This window comes from Pyrus communis, chromosome 14 (assembly GCF_041283825.1).
Source record: "Pyrus communis isolate YQ-2024b chromosome 14, ASM4128382v1, whole genome shotgun sequence".
NCBI lineage: Eukaryota > Viridiplantae > Streptophyta > Magnoliopsida > Rosales > Rosaceae > Pyrus > Pyrus communis.
The window spans coordinates 3534989-3560088 of NC_142578.1; the positions used below are offsets into that span (position 1 = coordinate 3534989).

General features: G+C 37.8%; 2 protein-coding genes across 2 annotated transcripts; one reads left to right on the top strand and one right to left on the bottom strand.

The window, feature by feature from the left end:
• Nucleotides 1–1517: 1517 nt before the first annotated feature.
• Nucleotides 1518–8579, bottom strand: LOC137713067 (protein TPLATE). Its single transcript, XM_068452310.2, has 7 exons — nucleotides 7345–8579; nucleotides 6635–7231; nucleotides 5233–5594; nucleotides 4318–4621; nucleotides 4080–4202; nucleotides 2996–3448; nucleotides 1518–2667 (listed from the first exon to the last, which is right to left on the bottom strand). Exons 1-7 carry the CDS (start codon nucleotides 8467–8469, stop codon nucleotides 2113–2115), a joined length of 3519 nt encoding a protein of 1172 aa, XP_068308411.1. The 5' UTR covers nucleotides 8470–8579; the 3' UTR covers nucleotides 1518–2112.
• A 13349-nt stretch (nucleotides 8580–21928) lies between these two features.
• LOC137712587 (serine/threonine-protein phosphatase PP2A catalytic subunit) lies at nucleotides 21929–25058 on the top strand. Its single transcript, XM_068451684.2, has 6 exons — nucleotides 21929–22407; nucleotides 23246–23360; nucleotides 23596–23704; nucleotides 23796–23873; nucleotides 24342–24533; nucleotides 24613–25058. Exons 1-6 carry the CDS (start codon nucleotides 22155–22157, stop codon nucleotides 24784–24786), a joined length of 921 nt encoding a protein of 306 aa, XP_068307785.1. The 5' UTR covers nucleotides 21929–22154; the 3' UTR covers nucleotides 24787–25058.
• Nucleotides 25059–25100: the final 42 nt, after the last annotated feature.

A 25100-nucleotide genomic window follows, 5' to 3' on the forward strand; every position in this document is an offset into this window, starting at 1 on the left:
GTGTTGTGTTTGGTCATCTCAAATGGACAAGGATTGTCTGCCCTCCACTTTCGGTGTCCTTCTTGTGCCTTCTTATTTTATGTGGTCACGGTTAAGTCATGTCAACATTTTATATTTTTTTTTTATAGATATAATAAGATAAAAATGAATAATAATATAAAATGTTGACGTGTGACCACACAAACAGAAAAGTACAGAAAGGCCACCGGAAGTGGAGGGCAGACAACCCTTTTGTCCATTTCAAATCTCCCTACCAAATGTTTGTAGTACACTTCTAACTAATTCAATAAATCTCTTCGTACTTGCACACTGCTCACCCCAGTACCATAAACGGTGTTGGTACTTGGTACAATTTTGAATAGCTATTTTATTTTTTCTAACAATGCAATATTTTAAACGACTTTAATGTACGCAAAAAATCATTCAAATTTGAGCGCAAAGAGTGGATGCATTGTTTTGTGGCACGTCTTGTAATTTTTTATTTTTCTTTTGGAATTGTGATCTTGTATGGCTGGTTTGGTGAGCTGGATAAGATTGAACTTTAGGAATATGATTGAATTAACAGAGACTTGTCAAATAGGACTTGTAACCCATCTATAAAAATATGTTAAAGAAAACACTATTGTGGACTCGTAACTCACTATGTCTAGTTTTGTTCGCCTCAAATATAAACAAAATAAACAATGAACTGAACTTAAATCTATTTTAATGCTCATAGCGAGCAACGTATCATCCAGCCCGCCAAACAAGGCTGCAGTGGTTGAAAACTCGCGCTACTTGACTGGTTAAAACTTTGACAAAGCTCCTCCCTTTATCTCTATTTTCTCCTCATGACTCGTAAGCATTGACTCGGCCAAAAATGAAAGATGCATATGTATCAGTCATCGTCACAGTTGAATCAGTCATCGTCACAGTATGCATCCACCTTTGCTTTAATTTAAAAGAAAACTAATAAGAATAATTTGAAAACTTTGAGTTTAACGATAAGGATAAAATAAAGGATAATGAATAGTACCAAGATTAACATTTTAATGTAAAAATGTGATTTTTCGTTAAAGTAACAGGTGCAAAACTTTTCATTAATTTGAAACTTTTTGTTAAAATTTCCTTAATTTAAAGCTTTAAACCTTGCTGAAAATGAGAAACCATCGTGCCAACTTTGTTATTGGGCTTATTTGCATTAAATCAAACCAGGCCGACCGTTAGGTTTTTGTTTCGGCCCATTATTTAATGTTCCCCAAACCCAAATAGTTTCATTTGCATTTTATTCCAAAATGTGCGTGGTTCTTGGCAATATTTTGGTATCATAAACATCTCTACGTGGTGTAACCATTCATCGTGTTATATATATATGCAAACGATGAGATTAATATGTCTCAATACACTGAAAGTTTTGGTGGTTCTCGTTTTATTTACAAGAACCTCGCAGAGTCCAACGATTTATAAATTATATTTTGGGATTTTCAATTTACTTCAAATCTCGATTTACAACGGAATCAAGAATCAATTAGAATGCATGGTATGAACGAAAATACATAATTCTCAAATTTTACAAACGTCGTTTTACAATATGAAGAACTCAACCTCTCTCCTCTCCTGTATAATTCGATATGAGTAATGGGCCAAGAAACAGAAAAAAATAAAATAAAACAACAGATTAGGGGGGAAGAGAGACAAACCCCGGTTTAATAGTTACAATTTTCACACAAAAACCAATTGATTTCCTAAAATTTAACATCTACATCTACTTGAATGCCTCTGTTAATGCTCGGGCCGGGATTGAAGGTGTGATGAAGCACACAAGACCTGGCCAAGTGACCATTGAATTTAGTCGAAGGCGAAGAAATCCCGTGGAAATCGCAAGCGTCTGCCAAGCACTCAAAAACCTTGGAGTTACACACATGGTTAGTTGTCACAACCCCCGCAAGTAGCTCCCCCTTCGCTAACCACTCCAGACTCACTTGTGCAAGCGCATGACTCTGGTGGATTTGGATGCAATCCGCATGGAGGAAAGTTAACTCTGTTGATTGATATCCCATACGCGTTGAGCCGCGAAATGCGAAGGAAATTCCCGGCTGTTGGTTTCACTTGGAAAAAGATTGTGTCGGTCCGTCAATTAACTTTAGCACTTCTATCCTTACACAACACATGCCACTCTTGAAGCACTGCTGTTTGAAGAGCACGGTGTTCAGCCTCCTCTGCTGTCAACTTTGACAGGGTTGTAGGTCCCTTTGGTTTCCCATTTTCCTCGCCATCTTTTTTCTTTTCCTTCTTTTTCTTCATTTTATCCTCCTCGCCTTCATCGCTTTCGTCGTCCTCTTCTTCTTCTTCGTCGTCGTCATCATCAGATTTCGGAATCTTTTTCTTAGGTTGGGCTGCCTTTAGCAAAGCTATCCGTTCCATCGAGATCCTAAGCCTCTCGGCAGCCGCCACCTTCACTTCGTCTTCAGGCATGTACTCAACACCCCCATCTGTGAGGTCATCCAACCAGCCCTGTAGATCTGATCCTATCTCCTTTGTAATCGATGCATCAGAAGCTCGAACCACAAATTTGCATATCATGGTCGTAGTCTCATCGCCCAGGTCAACGTTTCGGCTCACTTCACTGGCTCCAAAGATCATCAGGCCCAAGAAGCCACCATACCAGGTTTTTGCAGCAAAGCACAGCTGTCTCGGGACAAAGAATTCAACATGATATTGTGTGGTTGATTAGAAGGTCAAAAGCACTACCATTGAATAATTTTACCAAAATAACATCTAGCCAAATACCGGTAGCTTAATTTCGATAAAAATCAAGGATACTTGAAAATAATTTCTACTCGAATTTGATTGCCAATTCTACTTTTCCAAGCAGGAAAAGTAAGGCCATGATTTGCCAAGTTTGGCTTACCGGTTACATTCGCAATCAGTCTATAGAATTTCCATAATAGAAGCAAACAACGAATAACAAAAGAGAGATGCAAATAAAATAGTAATAGAGAGCGAGAGACAATACCTGAAATCCTGCCACCGTTCGGATAACATGTGAACAAACTCTGTGGAATGGCTTGGATGACAAGGATTTTAGCCCACTCAGGAAAGGAGATGCCCCATACTGCTGTGCAGCGGTAGCCTTGAAGCCACTTCCTTCATAAGTATATGTACCAGTGTACTCTACTATGGCTGGTAAACTGGGCCATAGGCGGAAAAATTCAACGGGGGAGATCTTATGAGGCAAAAGAAGCTCGGTCAGCGGAATTTTGTAAGGTTGACACCTTAAAATGACAGGTTCTCCCAGTTCTGGCCTTAAACTTCTCTTTTGTCTCATGATTTGCGGATCTTCTTCAGTGTAGTCACCTTCATATTCTATAGCAGCACTTCCATAAAAGGGGTAGTATAAGACTTGAACCCAAAGGGCACACCTTTCAAAATGGGAAACACCCACAGTTACGCTGCAAAGTACTGGATCCTAGCAACAAGAAAAACAAGTAAAATCAGAACATCTGATTGTCAAAGAGAAAATTATAACACGGAAGACAAAAGTGCAAACAAAATACATAAAATTAAAGAAAAAACAACGAGAGCCCAATGATGCTTGAACACTAATGTCAAACAGCATATCGTGTTCACCTATGTACTACATCACATGAATATTAACATCCTAAAGCCATTCTCCAGCCCGAAATATTTGTCCAGAAACAGGAGAGGGGGAGAGATGGCAGAGAGCACATACTATACATAACAAAGCTTCATAGATTGACAGAAATTAGGGAAAACATTAGCAAGGGTGACTGAAGAAAAAGGGCATCCCACTGAGTCAAGCAATATACCAAGACAAAGGGCAAGATAAGGATATCAATTTCACTCTTTGAGACATAAACTGATAAACATTTGTATACAAGAAGCTATAGATCCTCCTCCCAGAAACACTAACAGACTAACAGTTTAACTTTCTAAAGGCAATTACTGACTCTAGAATGCAATTTTAGAAGAATGGTGATTCTTGACTAGCAGATTACAACCAAAAACAAGATGCATTGCAAAAGAAGACAAGGAAAAGAGGACAAAGAATGAATTCATTATAGAGGTAGAAAGGAAACCTGTGAAACAAGGCTACGCAACTGCCGTACTGCTTGAGGAGACCCATCCATAAAATATAATGCACCAGATAACCCAACTCGAATATCAACCCGGTTGAGCTCAAGCTCGGTTAAATTTAAGACCTGCGCGTTCATCAATAAGGAATAAGAACTATTAACAGAAACAGGAAACTGGAGTCTGCCAAGAACATAGAGGCCATTTAATGGGCACGTAAAAAAAGTAAGATGCAAATTTAACCTTCAAGTGGAGAGATATCCTTCCATCACTAGAATCTGCCAAATGATATGCTTCGATGTAGCAGGGATCACTGCTACCAGTCAAAGTAATTGCACTGGGAGGAACTTTGAGTAAGGTGGAGTCAACTCCTTTAGTCAGAAGAAGGGTTAGTTCACTAGGATCCGGCCTCCAAAGTTCTAGAATAGCCTTATGAACCAATCCTTCTAACTTTCTATCCTGAGCTGCAGCTGCTTCGTAGAACTGGACAGTTAGTTTATGGTGGCTAAATGGGTAATCACCTCTGGCTTCACTCACCCCTGCCCACCTGTAAAACAATTATCACTGTTTTACTTCGTGTGTACAAATGCATAATCACCTCTGCAGTAATAACATGTTTCTTTAAAGCGAGGAAAACATAAAAACACAATTCAATATTCATGTCATGTTGTTATATATGCCACGCATATGTGATGTATATATTTGTTCATGCATATATATGCATTCGACAATGGTGTGTAATTTCGTACTGAAGAGACGTGCTTCCACTTTGATCTAAGTCATTCTCTCCTTCCTGATGAAGTAAGTTTTGAGTCTTTTGACATAGGCTGAAAATCTATATCTACACAGATTTCTTTCTAATATCTGGATCCAGCAATCAGAACCTTGTGGATATTCGATATAAGTCAACACAGATGAAGATATAGAAAAGATAAGATAACCCATCATAGAATGCAAATCACGGTAATCACCACATAAAATAGCATCAGACCACATGGGGGGAAGAACACCTCTTGAAAGTAGACAACATGGATGTAAATTACTATAAGCATATATTGGTGTAACAAGAAATTTCATTAAAAATTCGATCCAGACCACCCAAACTCTATGACACATGGCTGACCATCACAGGTTCACAAAAATATATAATATGCTCACCTGCTTTCTGGATGACTTGTAACATACTTGATTCTCTGCAATATCAAACGGCACTGATGCTTGTTAACAGAGTCCGCAGTACTACCATTCCTGAACTCTTCAAGTTCTTTAGTCAGTAATTGCCCAGCCCTTGGGTTGCGTGATCCCAACCGCTGAGCACATAAAAGAATTGCCTGAACATCTAGAAGCCTGTTTGCTGAATCAGCAGATGAATCTATATTGAACAAAACCTTGTGGATGTTCGAAATAATCATGTTCAATGGATCCTCAGGATCATCAGCAAGAAGTGGGTCCAGACCTTCTAGATCTATGTGCTCTGAAATAGCCCAAATAAGGCGAGCACATATTCTTGGGGTATGTACCTGTAAAATTGACAGAGGTGCAAGATAACAAGTAGGAGAAAAAAAAACACGAATTCAGCCAGTTGTCAAAACAAGAGATAAAAGAGCATAATTAGCTTGGAACCTTGGAAGTTCTAGTACTACAAAGAAATAAAGAAGTGAAAAACGAGAAAACAAGCAAGAAAATAATATGGGAGGCAGTAGTCATAAAAGAATGAAACTTGGAAACTTCCATAGTAACTGCTGGTAATCAGGATATAGAAAGGTTGGTGTCTAGCCCATTTGTTATGATCTTTCAAAACTTGGAGTCTGTGTGAGACAATATCAAATACAGTGTTTTTCTTCTTTTTTCCTCAGCTGGCACAAAATACTGGTTATGTGAAAGGTAGGGAGTTTTCACTGTTCTCTAGCTCAAAAAAAGAACATATATTGCAGTCTCTTTCCAGTCCCAAATATCACTTGGATAGAGGAATTCAGATGTAGAAATTGTCAAATTTATACATTCAATTCACTGAGATGTAAACAATCTGCTGACATTAAAATGTCCATTTGCTGATACCAGATTGCCTCAGTTTCTTGTTACTTTATAACTTCATTCCTTCAGCAGTGGAATGCTATGCTATATAATGCACCCTAGTGCAATGAAAATCGACTTGTTTCTAGAAATAACTATGTTCGAGTTTGTGAGGTCTATGAAAGGAAGAAGAAAACTACTTCGGATTTTATGTTTATCCACCACCAGAAGCCTTTTTCTATATTGAAGTTCCGATTCAACAGCTAGCTGTCTAGAAGTCCATTTCCAAAGGTTCAAATATTCAGTAACATATTGAAAGTTCCTTTGATACTTCTAGTGCTACCAACTATCAAATTCTATTAACATATCATATTAATGCAACGCTTGACCAAAAAAAAAAAATCATATCAATGCAATGAAACTCATAAATGGTCTACATAAACAGTTCCAGCATAATGTATAATATGATTCAGTAACTGTCCTTGCCTACAATGTATATGCATAGCCAACATGTTAAACCATATTAATAAAAGAAGAGTGTGCATACCTCGCGTAGATCTTTCACAAGTTCACGTTGCAAATTCTGCAATCTTGTCTCATTTAAAATTTGGTCCTGTGAAGCCCCATCTTTAACTCTTTTTACACCTCCCCTAGTATCATAAATATGACAAAGCCTCACAAGCAACTTCAAATAGCAATCAATTGCATAGGTCCGGCCATCACAATCCCATTTGACACAAGGCCGGCAAACCTCCACCACTTCCAAAGCAGGCTCTGTCCAATTTAGTGCACCATAACCAGTTCCATAAGCCAAGGCTCCTATAACCCTGCTCTCCATCCCTGTGTTCTTTTGTTCAGGCAAAGGCAGAGACAACTGAAAACAACTTTCAACTAATGATGCCACTAACTCCTCCCTAAATAAGGTCTTGCTTGTAACACTATTAAGATCATCTTTGATTCTTGCATCCTCAAAAAGTGAAGCTATATCAGTTCCGGCAAGAGGTTTCTGGCCTCTTCGGACGCTCTCCTTTGCAAAGAGATCAACACAAAGCGCTGTTCGACAAATACAAGCTAAAGCATGCATACGATCTGATTCTGCCCTCAAATTTCTCACCATAAGAAGCAGCCTCTTAAACAACGAAACCTAAATACGAACAATTCCTTTCCTTAAAACTAGAACTCAGGCGAATTAAAATAACGAACCAAATGATGCATACTGCACGTTATAGCAAGCTAAAAGGAAGTAACCATATTTACCTGCATATGAAGATCAAGCAGGTGCAGATTGGTAACCACAGCTCTAACAATACTCTCTCTTGCAGAAGCAAACTCTTGCCTATCCCAAAGTGTGAGAATTGCGATCATCGACTGTGAAGCCCACTCAGGCTTCCCACCAGGCACATCAGCCAGATACAGCATATCAATCCCAACTTCGAAAATCAAAGCCGGATCCAATGACGAGGCCAAGAATGGCACCAAATGCGTGACCACATCCGAAACTCCCACCAACCTCTCCGCATTGGTATCCACAACCGTCCCATTGGAGCCCTTGGACGACTTTGACAGCTTCCTTATGACCTCCACTGAACCTGAAGCCATGGCCTTGACCGCGTACACGATCGGAAACACTGTGGCCCGGATGCTCTCCACTGGCAGAACCAACGACCTGGCCATTAACGCACTCCGCTTCTTCCACACGAAGTCGACCATCGACGATACCCAATTGGATCGAATCGCCAGCGAGTTCTCACTGTCCACTAACTTATCACCAGCCAGTCTGCTCATCCTCTTGGAATCGAACTCCTGAAACAACCGCCCCACCGACTCGAACGCGACCTTTGAAACGGCGTCGGATCCGTCGAGCATGTTCTGGCCAATGCGGGACCACCAATTCGACACCTTGTCGAGCAAATTGACATTGTTTTCACAGAGCGTGACGAGGTCATCGCGCGCCAGAATGCATCCGAGAGTTTCAGTAATGGAGAACCGGAGATTGTCGCTAGGCGAATCGAAGCAACTGTTGATTTCCTTCTGAGCGTCGGTAATGAGCTTGGAGAGGCGGTAGGAAGGGATTGCGGCGAGGATGGAGACAGCGGCAGCGCTGACGTCGGGATCGGGGAAGTCGAGATCGGTGAGAACTCCCGTGCAGACGGTGTCCCAGAGGTCGGCAGTGAGGCGGGTGGAACGAATGAGGTCAAAGGCGAGTTTTTTGGAGACGGCGGAGGAGGGGGAGGCGACGATCTCTTCGACGGCGGTCTTGGCGATGACGGAGATGTCGCGGCCGGCGGCGGATTGCTGGAGAGCCTGGAGAAGTGCGCCGGACTGGCGGAGGGCGTCGTTGGAGCGGAGGTCCGCTTGAATCTGGGCGAAGAGTATATCCATTTAAGATCAACCTCGTCTTTCTGATGATGTTCGTTAGGATTTGGGAACTTCGGACATTTGAGAGTTAGAGAGAGAGAGTCAAGTAGAAAATGGGGATGGTGGTCAAATGTAGGGGCGGTTCGGTATGGGATACCATACCGAAACTAGTATCCCGAATCCCAAACCAAAATTTTTTGGGAAGGGAATTTGAAGACCAATCCCAAACCAAATTTTCGGGAATCCCAAATTTCGGGAATCCCGAAATATTTTCGGGATTTTGGGACAAATCGGGAATCCCAAATTGAAATATAAAATTATGAATTGTTCTTCAAATATATAATTCAAGAACACATTCATGAACTAGGAATTTCATTTTATTCACACTACCATTTAATTGAACACTGGCATGCCTGACTGTTTTTATCATAGTCAAAATTCAAATTAATTAAACCCTTTTTGCAATCTGTTGAGAGACAAAAGAATCAAGTCTTCTGAAATCATCAGCCATGGCAGCAGCAATAATAAAATCCACATGAATATCAAACAGAACATGAAAAATATGCAAGGTGTAGGGCATTCCAGGTTGCAGAGCATGAATTAGAAACTACTAGCATCAATTATAAAAGAATAATATATATATATATGTATAAATATATATATAATAATTAACATTATATATTTTCGGTTCGGTATGGGATTCCCGAAATATTGAGAAGCCAATCCCGAATCTCATACCGAAATTTTGGAATCGGTTCGGGATAGCATCCCGAAAATTTCGGGAATTTCGGTTTGGGAAATTTTTGGTTTGGGATCGGGATTTTTTCGGTTCGGTTCGGGATTTTTGGGAATTTTTTCCACCCCTAGTCAAATGTCAGGCTTGGCGGTTCAACTGGTTCAGTTGGTTGGAATCGCCGGGTCGCCAACGGTCGAGTTTTTTGAAAAGAAGCCGAACCAGCCCCAACATTTTGTGGGTTGGGCTTGTTTCTCTAGGCCCTTCTTGTTAGTTTTTCGTAGGATTCGGGAAGGGTATTGGTCCGGGATCCGAGACCCAGACTCTTGATTCAATCCTAGGATCTCAGGATCCGTCAACCCATGAATCAAACATGATTTGTAAAAGAAAAATGCTAAAGAAATTCAAAAGTGGGACTCTTTACCACTTTACGTGTTTGATAGAATATTTAATAATATTGGCACGAGAATTAACGTTTAACTATGAGGTGACATAAAGTCTATGATTCAAACTTCAAAATCTGTCAAATGCTAGTCCTATGAGCAGAAAAGGATATTGGTAACTTGAATCCGCTAGCTCACGAGCTTGGTACTTGCAATCTCGAGTCGGGTGATATTGTCCTTGTTCAGTCTGGTGGAAATGGTTCTTTGCGCCGAGCAAGGAAGAGTGTGAGTCACAACCACAAACATCAGCTTTTTGTTTCAAGAAAAGTGAATATTTAAAATTCTTGAAGTTTACGTTTGGATTCTACTACGAAATTACACCAATAAAGGATTTGATATGTAAAGACTGTACAGATTTTGAATTGATTTGAAGGAGCTGAAGACAATTTATTTGCGCGAGCAAATACCAAATAAAGAGTTTTCTGCCACTGTTAAAAAATTGAAGTTGGATTCCTAGGCTAAAATTAGTTTGGAATGCACTACAAAAATTAGGAGGGACTTTGAAAATTACTATATATGCTACTTACACGTTTGAAAGAACTCTCAAATGACACGTTTTAAGGTTGAAAGTCTTTGGCTTAGTGTCTTTGTATTGTTATAGAATTGCTCTGTGGTTCACTAGTAGCATTTTTGTAACAATAGAGTCCAAAGTTTCTTGAGACTTTGAAAGTCCCCCTTCCAAACATAGCTTAAGAAACAATGTGTGTTGTTAATGGTTTTAACTTTTTTATTTAGGGTTATGCAAAATATGTAAAATGGAGTGCTGCCCTAGCATAATTGGATACTGCAAATTCGAGGCTAAGTTAGAAGCATAATGTTACGTAGTGTGATTGGTTGAAAATCTCATTGAAAATCTATTCGTAAGTATTCCGAACAGATAATGACACATGGAGCAACCGAATTGGTTAAAAATCTTATAGGATCACACCACGACAATGAGGTTGTACTAGCATGTGAGAGTTAATCTCCACCAAGTAAATATGAGAGCTAATCTCCACCATGTAAAAATGTGGTGTGTGAGAAAAGTCAAGTAGATAGATTTTTTTAGCGCGCTGCTGCTTCCATCCTCGCTGTAATTTTTTTTTAAGTGTTTTATATTGGATGGTTTTTTTGAAAACTTAGAGCATAAATAGATTGAATTGAAATATTTCATTTTACTGAAAGTTCTGAACTTGATAGTGAATTTGTATTGTTATAGAGTTGATTTTTTAACCATACTTTGAAAGTCCATCTTCCAAACATAGGTTAAGGAACCATGTGTGTTCTTAATGCTTTTAACTTTTGTATTTAGGAATATGGGAAATATATAAAATGGAGTGCAGCCCTACAGTAATTTAGAGACTGCAAATTCGATGGCTATATTATAAAAGTTAAGGATTTGGGAAAACTACGAACCCGATTAACAACACATATTGTTTCTTAAGCTATGTTTAGAAGAGGGATTTTCAAGGTATTGTTAAAAAAGTGACTTTATAATAGTACAAATTCACTATCAAGTTCAGAAATTTCAGTAAAATGAAATATTACAATTCAATCTATTTATGCTCTAATTTTTCAAAAAACTATTCAGTATAAAAAACTTAAAAAAAAATTTACAGCGAGGATGGAAGCGACGGCACGCGAGGATGGAGGCGGTGGCGCTGTCATGAGGGTTAGAGAAATCAAGATTAGTAAGGATTCCAGTGCAGATATCGTCCCAAAGATCGCTGTTGTTAGAATTTAGGCAACAAGAGAAGAAGAAATATTTTGACAATTTGGTAAGGAGGTGCTCTTCGCTATCCCTCAAACCTGTTTGTATTTTCATATTGGAGAGAGACATTGTTTTCTCTCTTAGGTTTTACCCGGGTAGCTTTTCCTTTATAGGAAAAATCTATCTACTTGGCTTTTCTCACACACAACATTTTTACATGGTGGAGATTATCTCTCATATTTACTTGGTGGGATTAACTCTCACATGCTAGTACAACCTCACTACCGTGGCGTGATTCTATAAGATTTTTATAGATAAATTTTCAATAAAATTTTTAACCAATCTCATAGCATCACGTGTTATGATCAGGTAATAATTTTATGGATATATTTCAAATAAGATTTTTAACCAATTCGGTTGTTCCATGTGTCATTATCCATTCAGAATACTTACGAATAGATTTTCAATGAGATTTTCAACCATTCACACCACATCACGTGGCATTATGCACAACATCATCCTATCTTTTTTCTATATATAAACCCTACATCCAACCTAAGAGAGATTATATTCACGCACCCCAATTTACTTCTCCCATGCCCATTTAAGTTTTTAATATTTTTTACACACCACAACACTAGATAAAAAATATTAAAAAATTAAAAAAGTGTGAGAAAAGTAATTTGGTATGTATGAATATAATCTCCCCCAACCTAAAGCTCACACACACACCAAATTCAAAGTATTTGTTTGAATCCTTCTTAACAATATGAAAATATTGAGTTCTTACAATATTTGATTCAAGGAGATTGTTAGAAATCCAAAAAAAGGTTGAGTGAGGGATAACAAAACACAAAGTTATCCCATAAACATGAGTGAAGAAATAATACGGAATTTGCCTTTTTAATGTTTGATATACTTTTATTTTCTTTTCATACTTATAATGATAAATTGGTTAACCATGATATATGATTTCTATTTCGCATATATTAGTGAGATGTTATGAGGTAATTGAGTATGTAATAGCAGAGTTTGAAAATTTTTATCAGATGGGCTAACTTAAAAATTTAAATCTTTATAAATAAAGAAATTTGATACCGTATTTTTCATAGTATCAGCTAGCTTAAAAAAATATCACAAGGTGAGTAAAAAAATTTTGTAATTAAACAAATATGTGTTAAAATTAAACAAATCCAAACTTATACATGTACAAGAAGCGATGAGAAAAATAATTTAAGAAAAAAAAGGGTTTGTAAACTATATTATATAATTTTATATAGTTAAACCTAGAGAATTTGAATTAGTGACTAAATATATGGTGGGTTACATTCGAAAATCAATCAAAATTACATGTAAAATTTTATTTTTTCTCCATAAGCCACCTGGGCTATAGCCCATGACAACCCTTAACCTGGCTCCGCCAGTGTGAGTATGAGATCGAAGACGATTCTTGTTTCTACTTCACTGTCATAATTCGTTATGAGGATAACAAAATATTGAAGGTCATTTTTTAAAATCTACGAATAAAATACTCGCAAATAACTTTTTTCCAAACTTCTAAACACAGTCATCGAAAGTCATACTTTGTCACCTACTAAACCCTAAAATTATTTGGATATTTGGATAATTTGAGTGACTTTGATCATCTTCTAGGTTATGAAAAGACTGAAAGGATACAAGTATTAATAAAAATATGCAATTCTGCATTTTTTATGTAATATACTAGCATTTCGCCACCACTAATGCATAATTGCATATCTTTAATTTGTTAATACTTGTATCCTTTTAAACTTTTTAGAACCTAGCCAGAAGGTTACCAAACCACTCATAGCAAATTATTTGGATATTTTTAGGCTCACTATAGGTGACAAAGTAAGGCTTTAGGATCTTTAAATGACTGCATTTAGAAGTTCGGGAAAAAATTTCATTCGCAAATTAAAAAAAAAAAGGACCGTCAATCTTTTGTTATTTTCACAACAAATTCAGATAGTGAAGTAGAAACCATAATTATTTTTGATCTCATACTCAATAATTTCATAAACTCCCGCTAATATCTATGAAACAAAAATCATGTCATATCATATTTAACCAATTGTATCACAGAAAGAGATCATCTCCGGATCTCTTCCACCAAAGTCACCGGATCAAGTAATCCGGACTCTTGAAATTTGATCTAACGGTTAAAGTTATTATAACTTTTAAAGGGATCTTATGTTTTTAGTCGTTGGAGCAGAGGTCCTCTTGACTCTGGGCGAAGAATATGTCCATATGAGATCAACTTCGTCGTTCTGATGATGTTCGTTAGGATTTGGGAACTTCGGACATTTGAGAGTTAGAGAGAGAGTTCGAATTGAGCCAGTAGAATTTGGTTTCAGCGTGTGAGGAAGAAATTGGGAATGGTGGGGCGGTTCAACTGGTTCAGCTGGTTGGAATCGCCGGCTCGCCAACGATCGTGTTTATGAAAAGAAGCCGTACCAGCCCCGACATTTTGTGGGTTGGGCTTTGAGTTGGAGGGCCCGACGTGTTTTATTTCATGTTTCTCTAGGCCCTTGTTGTTAGTTTTTCGTAGGATTGGGGAAGGGTATTGGTCCGGGATCCGAGACCCGAGACCCAGATCCTTGATTCAAACCTAGGGCCTCGTAATGCATAATCTCAGGATCCATCCACACATGAATCAAACATGATTTGTAAAAAAAAAAAAAAATGCTAAGGAGACTCAAAAGTGGTACTCTCTGTCATCTCATGCATTAGACACAATGTTTAATAATAGGAAATTTAATCGAAAATTTCTCGGTACTATTCATTTTAACGAAAAATCATATTTTTATACTAAAAAGTCAATCCTAGTAGTATTCACTTTACCCTTGATTTTATCTTTATCGTTAAAACTCAAAGTTTTCAAACTATTTTCTTTAATTTTTCTTTAATAATATTGGCACGAGAAGTAACGTTTAGCCATGAAGTGACAGAGGATTCATGATTCAAACTTCGAAATCTATCAAATGCTAGTCCTGTGAGCAGAAAAGGATAACCATATACACTCAACAACCGTACACTGGAAAAGCTTGGTAACTTGAATCCGCTAGCTCACGAGCTTGGTACCTGCAATCGCATGTCAGGTGACATTGCCCTTGTTCAGTATGGTGGAAATGGTTCTTTGCGCCGAGCAAAGAAGAGTGTGAGTCACAACCACAAACATCGGTTTTTTGTTTCAAGAAAAGTGAATATTTAAAATTCTTGAAGTTTACGTTTGCCTTCTACTTCGAAATTACACCGATAAAGGATTTGATATGTAAAGAGTGTACAAATTTTGAATTGATTTGAAGGAGCTGATGACAATTTATTTGCGTGAGCAAATACCAAATAAAGAGTTTTCTGCCACTGTTAAGCTACTGGATTCTGAGGGGGGATGATTAAACGTGGACATCACCATGGTAGCGTTGATACTGGTTTTAGAATTTGCTGCTATAAGAAATACCAGCGCTCCAAATTCATCACATTTTCAGATTTACTGACCTTAATGATGTTAAACTTCTTCGCATTACGGCTAGTTGTAGTGTCGTTTTATCGCATGCTTTCAATCTTTGGTGAGCTCTAAAGATTTTAAAATAATTGAAGTTGGATTCCTAGGCCGAAATTAGTTTGGAATGCACTACAAAAATTAGGAGGGACTTTAAAAATGACTATATATGCTACGTACACGTTTGAGAGAACTCTCAAATGACACGTTTTAAGGTTGAAAGTCTTTGGCTTAGTGTCTTTGTATTGTTATAGAATTGCTTTGTGGTTCACTAGTAGCATTTTTGTAACAATAGAGTCCAAAGTTTCTTGAGACTTTGAAAGTCCCTCTTCCAAACATAGCTTAAGAAACAATGTGTGTTGTTAATGGTTTTAACTTTTTTATTTAGGGTTATGCGAAATATGTAAAATGGAGTGCTGCCCTAGCATAATTGGATACTGCAAATTCGAAGGCTAAGTTAGAAGGCTAGAAGCATAATGCTATGTGGTGTGATTGGTTGAAAATCTCATTGAAAATCTATTCGTAAGTATTCCGAACAGATAATGACACATGAAGCAACCGAATTGGTTAAAAATCTTATTTGAAATATATCCGTGAAACTATTACCTGATTATAACACGTGACGTTACGAAATTGGTTAAAAATCTTATCGAAAATCTATTTATAAAAATCTTATAGGATCACGCCACAGTAGTGAAGTTGTACTAGCATGTGAGAGTTAATCTCCACCAAGTAAATACGAGAGCTAATCTTCTTCTTTTTTTTTGAAGAAGAACTGGATATCATAGAACCACGGCCGAAGCCAAACGAACAAAGAAGACAACAGAAGGCAAGCTACAAAGACAGCAACAAGCAACAAGTAAATATGAGAGCTAATCTCCACCATGTAAAAATGTGGTGTGTGAGAAAAGCCAAGTAGATAGATTTTTCCTATAAAGGAAAAGCTACCCGTATAAAACCTGAGAGAGAAAACAATGTTTATCTCCAATATGAAAATACAAACAGGTTTGAAGAATACCAAATTGTCAAAATATTTCTTGTTCTCTAAATTCCATTAACTGCGACCTCTGGGATGCCGTCTGCATCGGAATCTTTACTAATCTTGACTTCTCCAACCCTCATGTTAGTGCCGCCGCCTCGATCCTAGCGTGCCGCTGCTTCCATCCTCGCTGTAATTTTTTTTAGTGTTTTATATTGGATGGTTTTTCAAAAAATTAGAGGATAAATAGATTGAATTGAAATATTTCATTTTACTGAAAGTTTTGAACTTAATAGTGAATTTGTATTGTTATAGAGTCGATTTTTAACAATACTTTGAAAGTCCGTCTTCCAAACATAGGTTAAGGAACCATGTGTGTTCTTAATGCTTTTAACTTTTGTATTTAGGAATATGGGAAATATATAATTTAGACACTGCAAATTCGATGGCTATATTATAAAAGTTAAGGATTTGGGAAAACTACGAACCCGATTAACAACACACAATGTTCTTAAGCTATGTTTAGAAGAGGAACTTTCAAAGTATTGTTAAAAAAACGACTTTATAACAATACAAATTCACTACAAAGTTCAGAATTTTCAGTAAAATGAAATATTTCAATTCAATATATTTATGCTCTAATTTTTCAAAAAACTATTTAGTATAAAACACTTAAAAAAACATTACAACGAGGATGGAAGCGGTGGCGCGCGAGAATGGAGGCGGTGGCGCTGTCATGAGGGTCAGAGAAATCAAAATTAGTAAGGATTCTAATGCAGATAGCGTCCCAGAGGTCGTTGTTGTTAGAATTTAGGCAACAAGAGAAGAAGAAATATTTTGACAATTTGGTAAAGAGGTGCTCTTCGCTATCCCTCAAAACCTGTTTGTATTTTCATATTGGAGAGAGATATTGTTTTCTTTTTACAAGGGTAGCTTTTCCTTTATAGGAAAAATCTATCTACTTGGCTTTTCTCACACACCACATTTTTACATGGTGGAGATTATTTCTCATATTTACTTGGTGGAGATTAACTCTCATGTGCTAGTACAACCTCACTACCGTGGTGTGATCCTATAAGATTTTTATAGATAAAATTTCAATAAGATTTCTAACCAATCTCCTAGCGTCACATGTTATGATCAGGTAATAATTTTATGGATATATTTCAAATAAGATTTTTAACCAATTTGGTTGCTCCATGTGTCATTATCCGTTCAGAATACTTACGAATAGATTTTCAATGAGATTTTCAACCAATCACACCACATCACGTGGCATTATGCACAACATCATCCTATCTTTTTTCTAGGGATGTGATATCTACACATCCCATTTTACTTCTCACACATTTTTTTAATTTTCGGCTATCGGATCAGATGAATTGAAGAAGATCAACAGACAGAAATTATCAAGGGGTGTGTGAGAAGTAAAATGGGGTGTGTGAATAGCACCCCCCTTTTTCTATATGTAAACCCTACATCCAACCTAAGAGAGATTATATTCAAGCACCTCCATTTACTTCTCTCACACCCTTTTAAGTTTTTAATATTTTTTACACACCACTAACACTAGATAAAAAAAATTAAAAAATAAAAAATGTGTGAGAGAAGTAATTTGGAGTGTGTAAATATAATCTCCCCCAACCTAAAGCTCACACACACACACACACACCAAATTCAAAGTATTTGTTTGAATCCTTCTTAACAGTATAAAAATATTGAGTTCTTACCATGTTTGATTCAAGGAGATTGTTAGAAATCCAAAAAAAGGTTGAGTGAGGGATTACAAAACACAAAGTTATCCCATAAACATGAGTGAAGAAATAATACGGTATTTGCCTTTTTTATGTTTGATGTAATTTTCTTTTCTTTTCATACTTATAATGATAAATTGGTTGACTATGATATATGATTTCTATTTCGCACATATTAGTGAGATGTTATGAGATAATTGAGTATGAGATCGAAGACGATTCTTGTTTCTACTTCATTGTCTGAGGATAACAAAAGATTGAAGGTCATTTTTTTAAATTTGCAAATGAAATACTCGCAAATAACTTTTTTCCAAACTTCTAAACAGTCATTTAAGTATTCGAAAGTCAATACTTTGTCACCTACTAAACCCTAAAAATATTTGGACATTTGGATAATTTGAGTGACTTTGATCATCTTCTAGGTTATGAAAAGACTGAAGGGATACAAATATTAATAAAAGTATGCAATTCTGCATTTTTATGTAATATACTAGCATTTCGCCACCACTAATGCATAATTGCATATCTTTAATTTGTTAATACTTGTATCCTTTTAAACTTTTTAGAACCTAGCTAGAAGGTTACCAAACCACTCATAGCAAATTATTTGGATATTTTTAAGCTCACTATAGGTGACAAAGTAAGGCTTTAGGATCCTTAAATGACTGCATTTAGAAGTTCGGAAAAAAGTTTCATTCGCAAATTTAAAAAAAGGCACCGTCAATCTTTTGTTACTTTCACAACAAATTCAGATAGTGAAGTAGAAAGCATAATTATTTTCGATCTCATACTCAATAATTTCATAAACTCCCACTAATATCTACGAAACAGAAATCATATGTCATATCACATTTAACCAATTGTATCACGGAAAGAGATCATCTCCGGATCTCTTCCACCAAAGCCACCGAATCAAGTAATCCGGACCCTTGAAATTTGATCTAACGGCTAAAGTTATTATAACTTTTAAAGGGGTCTCCTGTTTTTAGTTGTTGGATCAAATTTCAAGGGTCCTGATCACTTGATCCGATGACCTTGGTGGAAGAGATATGGAAAGGATCTCTTTCCTTGTATCACTATAGGTATGAAAAAAAAAAGTATCAAATATAAAAAGGTCAAAAGACTGTACTGTATCTTCATTCACGTTTAAGGGATAACTCTGTGTTTTGTTGTTGCTAAAATTATTTGATTACATTCATGCGGTCATAAATTATTTGAAATTTTTCATCTAAAATTAAACATAATACATAACCAAAGCTGACCGTATAATGTACGATAGGATATGATATCATCTTTCTAATAAAGATAGAGTCTGCCAACACATATGGATTCCATGATGTTAATAGATGGCAAGAGTACTATTTTTGCTTAAAACATAGGCAACTATAATTCTAATTTTAAGTTCAAAAATGAAATAACTGACCTACAAATCCAAGCCCAAATCCAGAACAGAAACCGTTGACCTTAGTCTCTAAAATGTGGTTTTTTTTGTTAAAGTAAACAATACTGTGACTTTTTGTAAAAACCTTTTTTTTTTTTTTTTTTTTTTTTTTATTTTTTTTTTAACCCTCCCACACCCAGCCTCTCAAACGCAAACCTCTCTCCTCGGTCTTGATTTGAGTTTTCGACGATCGACTTTCTTACTGATCTGATTTGCTCATATTATTCCTCTAGGTTTTAAACACATGGATCCATCTGGCTTGTATAACCAAACCAATCTGATCATCTCTTGAGTATTGACGCACACTGGGACACGTTGGATTGCTTTGGTGCCTGCCAATATATATCCTGACTATTGATAAGCTATGGTGAGGAGAATCATGGCCTTGTGTATGTACAGATGCCAGATCAACTATGGAGTCTGGATGTTTGTAAATTATTGCAGCGGCCGCCAACTCCAAGGCCAAAAGAAGAGACTCCGTGGCCGAGGCCCGAGTTTGAATTTTTGTGTAATTATCAATATCATGAAGGACATCCAGAAGGTCCCAGGGGACGTTTGCCCTTCGGAATGAAATGTATGCTGGTGGATTCAAAACTGCATATGGTTGGGGGTTATTGGAAGAATATGCACGTTAATGAGACTGCAGCTGGGTGGGCTAACCTAGATGTCTATGCATGTGAACCCATCGAAGGTGATGGTGATGGTGATGGTACTCCAAAGGCTGAGGAAGAGGAGGCAAAGGCGGAGGCAGAGGAAGAGGGTCCATCACCATTATCGTCCATCCGCCTCTGCAAGAGTAGTACCATTCCTAGTTTGTCTGGTCCCAAGATCGATCCTATTGTGCTCACCCTCGGGGACAAAATCTATGTCCTTTCTCAAGGGCATCGTGGAGACGTACAAGTATACTGGCCGACTCTTTTTGAGGTTTTCAATCCTAACACCCGATTGTGGAATGTTCTTCCAAATCCCCCCTTCGCCTGTGGTCATTTAGATGGTTTGTATATCAACCTCCATCTTGCTTGTGGCCACAAGCTCGTCGTTTACCTGTTAGGCCGAGATGATCGTGAACCGTGTATCTTTGACACTCGCAAAAAGAAGTGGGAGTACACACAGTACCTGGAACGGGACATCGGCAATGTCAATGGTTTTGCACAATACAGGGACTTTCTAATTGGCGTGTTAATGTCTGCAAGCTGTTATAAGTGCCTACAACTTGTTGCTTATGAACTGGATTCAAATGGTATCCCCAATTTGTATCGGGTGCTCACCGAGCGTGATGACATGTTCTATCATGCTTATGAGTTTGAGGAAATCTTTGAGCCAATCTTCACCATCAATGTCGGTGGTGATGGCCTCATGTGCTTTATCTATTATGGTATTGGTGGATCACGTGGGGTGCGACTAAGTGTAGGGTTGTTCCGAATTTTCACAGACGAGTCTGAAAAAGATGGATGGAGGATCTATGCAAGGAGAGAGGCGGCTGTCGAGACTTATTATTTAAACCATGCTAGCGATGGAGTTGAGGATCCAGAGATTTACTCAGTTGTCGTGTAACCAAAGATTTGCTTTGGATTATAACTCAAGGAATTAAGCGAGTCGTGAAGAGATGGATGGATTGTTTATGGTCAAATTTTTATCTCATATTTGTCGGTTGTTGTTTCCTTTTTCCTACATTTTCATTTTTTTCATTTTAGGAAGAGGCGACATTGAAAAAAATCTTGGTTAGCTCAGTACTGAAGTTTTTGTTTTTATCAAGCAAAAGAAACCGAACTTTACAAGCCGAACATTATGTATGACACGACTGATGAGAGTCGATTGAAAATTATTCCTTTCTAGCATTACTAGTGTACTTATAGTTACATTGATCTGTAGGGAGTTTGCATCCTCCCATTCATCTTCACAAGTGTCGAAAATGTACAATTTCTCCTCCAAGGAGAAAACAGCGAGCATGCAGCCCCATGCAATGTGTCGACGAGAGACATAAGTACCACCTAAAGAAACATGGGCAAATTTGGGGATTTGGATGAACGTTCCCCAATCGAGTATCGGAATAAAAAACCTCGCAAAGGGTTGGCCGACGGATTGGCCGACGTTCTTCTACTTTTCTGACATGGAACATAGAATTTGCTGTGGTGTGCGACCATGATAGGAATGATCAATTAGGATCAGACAATCTAGAGATTTTAGTAGTGTTATACAGGCCGTTGGATGGTGATAAACCCTCTTCCTCCTTGGCATTGGGACCGTCGTTGTCCCACTCCTCATCATCGTCATCGTTTTCGTCATTCTCCTCATCGTGATCATAATATCCATCATCATACCCATCATTGCTCCTCCTCATCATAGTCGTTATTATCGTCGTCATCGTCATCAAAGTTACAAGGAAAAATCTCAATGTCATATATCATGAGCATAGCCATTATATGTAAAATTGGCCCATAACACTTTTCCTCTTCGACTAGATTGAAAATTCTAACAAAGTTTTAATCGATTCCTATATAAATGCATTATATCCTTCGATGTATACTATTCATTTTTCGCATCAGCATGTTTTTCACAAATATCATATATATTATGAAAAGAAGAAATTCTCTCTTGAAAACTGAAATACAGTCCTAGTGACATTCATTTAATAGATGCTTGCCATATGTTCAAAAAATGCACCATACGTCTAATAAACCCTTGACACCTAGAGAAGTAGTGACAAGAGATAACCATGGGGATTATCTCACCACTTGTATAGGCACTTGTACTGTCTCGTGTTCCGGCATAATGAAAAATCTCTTCTACTTTGGAGGGCTAACAAAATGAAATATGTAAATGGTACATCTGGAATTAATGGCTACAGTGTTGGCCATAATCCAAAGACCCCCAAAAATAGAAGACAACTACGTAAATACACGAAACCATAGGGACCGCCACCGGGAAGCTCCCAACTGTCAATCTCTGACACAATGTACGCAGCAGTCACCAGCAACAAAAATTGAGCTTCAGCACCCAATCCCCAAATCCCCTCTCTCTCTCCCTCTAACCCTAACCCTAATTTCCACCACCGCGCTTCGACGATATGACCTAGATACCCCTCCATTCCCGGCGAGTTTAGCTCAGACCGTGCACCAATCAACGAGCACCGAACAAAATCCGCGACGATGCCACCACACGCCGATCTGGACCGTCAGATTGAGCACCTGATGCAGTGCAAGCCTCTGCAGGAGGCGGAGGTGAAGACGCTGTGCGAGCAGGCGAGGACGATCTTGGTCGAGGAGTGGAACGTGCAGCCGGTGAAGTGCCCCGTCACGGTTTGCGGAGACATCCATGGCCAGTTCCACGACCTCGTCGAGCTCTTTCGGATCGGCGGCCACGCCCCCGATACCAATTACCTCTTCATGGGCGATTATGTAGGTCAGTTCGAGCATTTTCACATAACCTTGCTGTTTAATCAAGTAATTAAATAACTAATTTAGTTTATGTGTTGTTGAGATTTAGAAATTTATTGAATTTTTGGATAATGTGGTTTGTTTGGGAACATGGATATGTTCCTTTCAGTGAATTTTAAGTATTTAGTTGATATGGTTAAGAAGTTAGTTAATTTGCAAATGCAGTAAGGTGCAGCAGGCTGGTGGGTTTTAACAAAGAGGAGTTTTTAGCTGGTTATTTATGGTAGTCTAGGGATTTGGGCAGTCCACGAGCTGTTTCAGTAGAATATGAGATTCGTGAGTGCTTTACGCTATTAAGGATGAGTTTCGAGGGTGCTTGTTTGGGTCGCTAGATTTTACTTGTTTTCGGTCTACTGGAAGGAGCAGAGTAGGCACAAGTAGTTTTCAACCAGACTAGGCTAAATTTAATGTCTTTTCTAGTTCCTCTGTCTAACCCAGTGACTTTCATATATTTTTACAATGCAAACCTAAAACTTAGGTTTAGATCATTTGACTGAGCACGCCATTTTCTATAATATGTTCATAGTTTTTGCTCTTTCTCTTCATTGTATCTTTGTTTTTTTGGAATTTATGAGTAGTGTCAGCAATGAGCATGCTATCAATTTTTTCTGGTTGATGAAGATGATAATTAGACATGTTTGCATATAACCTGTAATTGAAAGCCATTTGCTCTCTGACGATGTAGTTGCCAGAGATGTAACTTACTGTTCCACTATTTTAGACTGTTAAATCATTTTGTTTGACCAGAATTTGCCTGTGCAACCTTTTTTCAGTAATTGTCTTGTTTCCTTTTTCTTATACAGATCGAGGATACTACTCTGTGGAGACTGTCACACTTCTAGTGGCCCTGAAAGTACGTTACAGAGATAGAATTACAATTCTTAGAGGAAATCATGAGAGTCGGCAAATAACTCAAGTGTAAGACATTCTTCTCAAATGTTTTCATTCCAAACTCCTAAGGTGCAACCTTACAAGTATTGATAGTGAAAACAAAGTCGTGGAATTTTTCCACTGATTCGAAGGAGGTTTCAATTAGTCACGTAAAAGAAGCCATTTATATGTTGTAGATAACTTTTATTTGCTTCAAGTGTTTTTAATAGTGATTCTTAAACTTCAAATCCTTATTTATATCTGTACACTGTTGCCTTTTCAGGTATGGTTTCTATGATGAGTGCTTGAGGAAATATGGAAATGCTAATGTCTGGAAGTTTTTCACTGACCTTTTTGATTATTTGCCGCTCACAGCCTTGATTGAGAGTCAGGTTTGAATTTTGAAGATCTTATGTCCTACATCGTTATCTTAACTTGTTATCCCCATTATCTCGTTTAACAAGCGTTGTTTCCTCCTCCTAGATCTTTTGCTTACACGGCGGACTCTCTCCTTCATTAGATACATTAGACAATATTCGTGCTCTGGACCGGATACAAGAGGTACTCTAAGGTTTCCACCTGATTAAAATCCAATTTCATCTTCATATTCTCTAATATTTTTTTCTTGAAGGGAAAAATTGCCCCATTCCTGTTTTCGTTCTGCATGTTCTAGGTCACTTTGGTTCTTGGGATCCACTTGCCTGTTAACTTGTTTATGAAATAAGACTCGAGTGGTCCTGATTTTCCAATATTGAACTCACTTGTCTGTGAGTCGTGCAATATTAAGTGCATTGAACACTATTAGTGTGGAGAGAAATTGCCTACTAAACTCTGCTCGAACATATTCAAGTAGCACGTCACTTACTCTAGGCTTGTATTAAAGTCTTCCATGTAAGACATTTTTCAAGATATTAATGTACCTACTGCTGGCATAGGCATCTCTTGTATACTGGTGTGGCATTTTTATTTCATGGTATATGTTTAGAAGATTTGTGGTAATTCTAGTCTTCCCTCGTCTGAATGGAGCAGGTTCCTCACGAGGGTCCAATGTGTGATCTGTTGTGGTCTGACCCGGATGATCGATGTGGGTGGGGAATATCTCCTCGGGGTGCAGGGTATACATTTGGACAAGATATAGCAGCCCAATTTAACCACACTAATGGGCTAAGTCTTATTTCTAGAGCTCACCAGCTTGTTATGGAGGGTTACAATTGGTGCCAGGTTAGTGCCTAAGAAGCAGAAGTCTCGTATCAAATTATGCTTTCAAAGATATGTTCTGATTGTTGTTTAACTATTTTAGGAAAAGAACGTTGTGACGGTGTTTAGTGCTCCAAATTACTGCTATCGCTGTGGAAATATGGCTGCAATTCTTGAGATAGGAGAGAATATGGACCAGAATTTCCTTCAGTTTGACCCAGCACCGCGTCAGGTCGAACCTGATACAACACGCAGAACTCCAGATTATTTTTTGTAATCCTCATAGCTTACCGCCTATTAGCAATCTTCTCGTGTCGTGTTGCTTTTTGTAGATTTGTCTCACAAAGAAGATGAGTTTTGATGTTTAGTTGAGAAAGAGACGGAAAGAAAACATATCATTCTTTTGGTTAAAGTTGTTCCTGCTGCTTAATTCATGTGAGTTATAGGATTATTTCAAGTAAGACTTGTGTCATGTACCAAAATAGTTGAAACGAACGACGGAAACAGCAATAACATATTCTTTATGAGATGCTTTCAGTTTTGGGTGAACGGAAAGATTGTTTCCATTTTCAATTATGTTCTTAAGCTGTC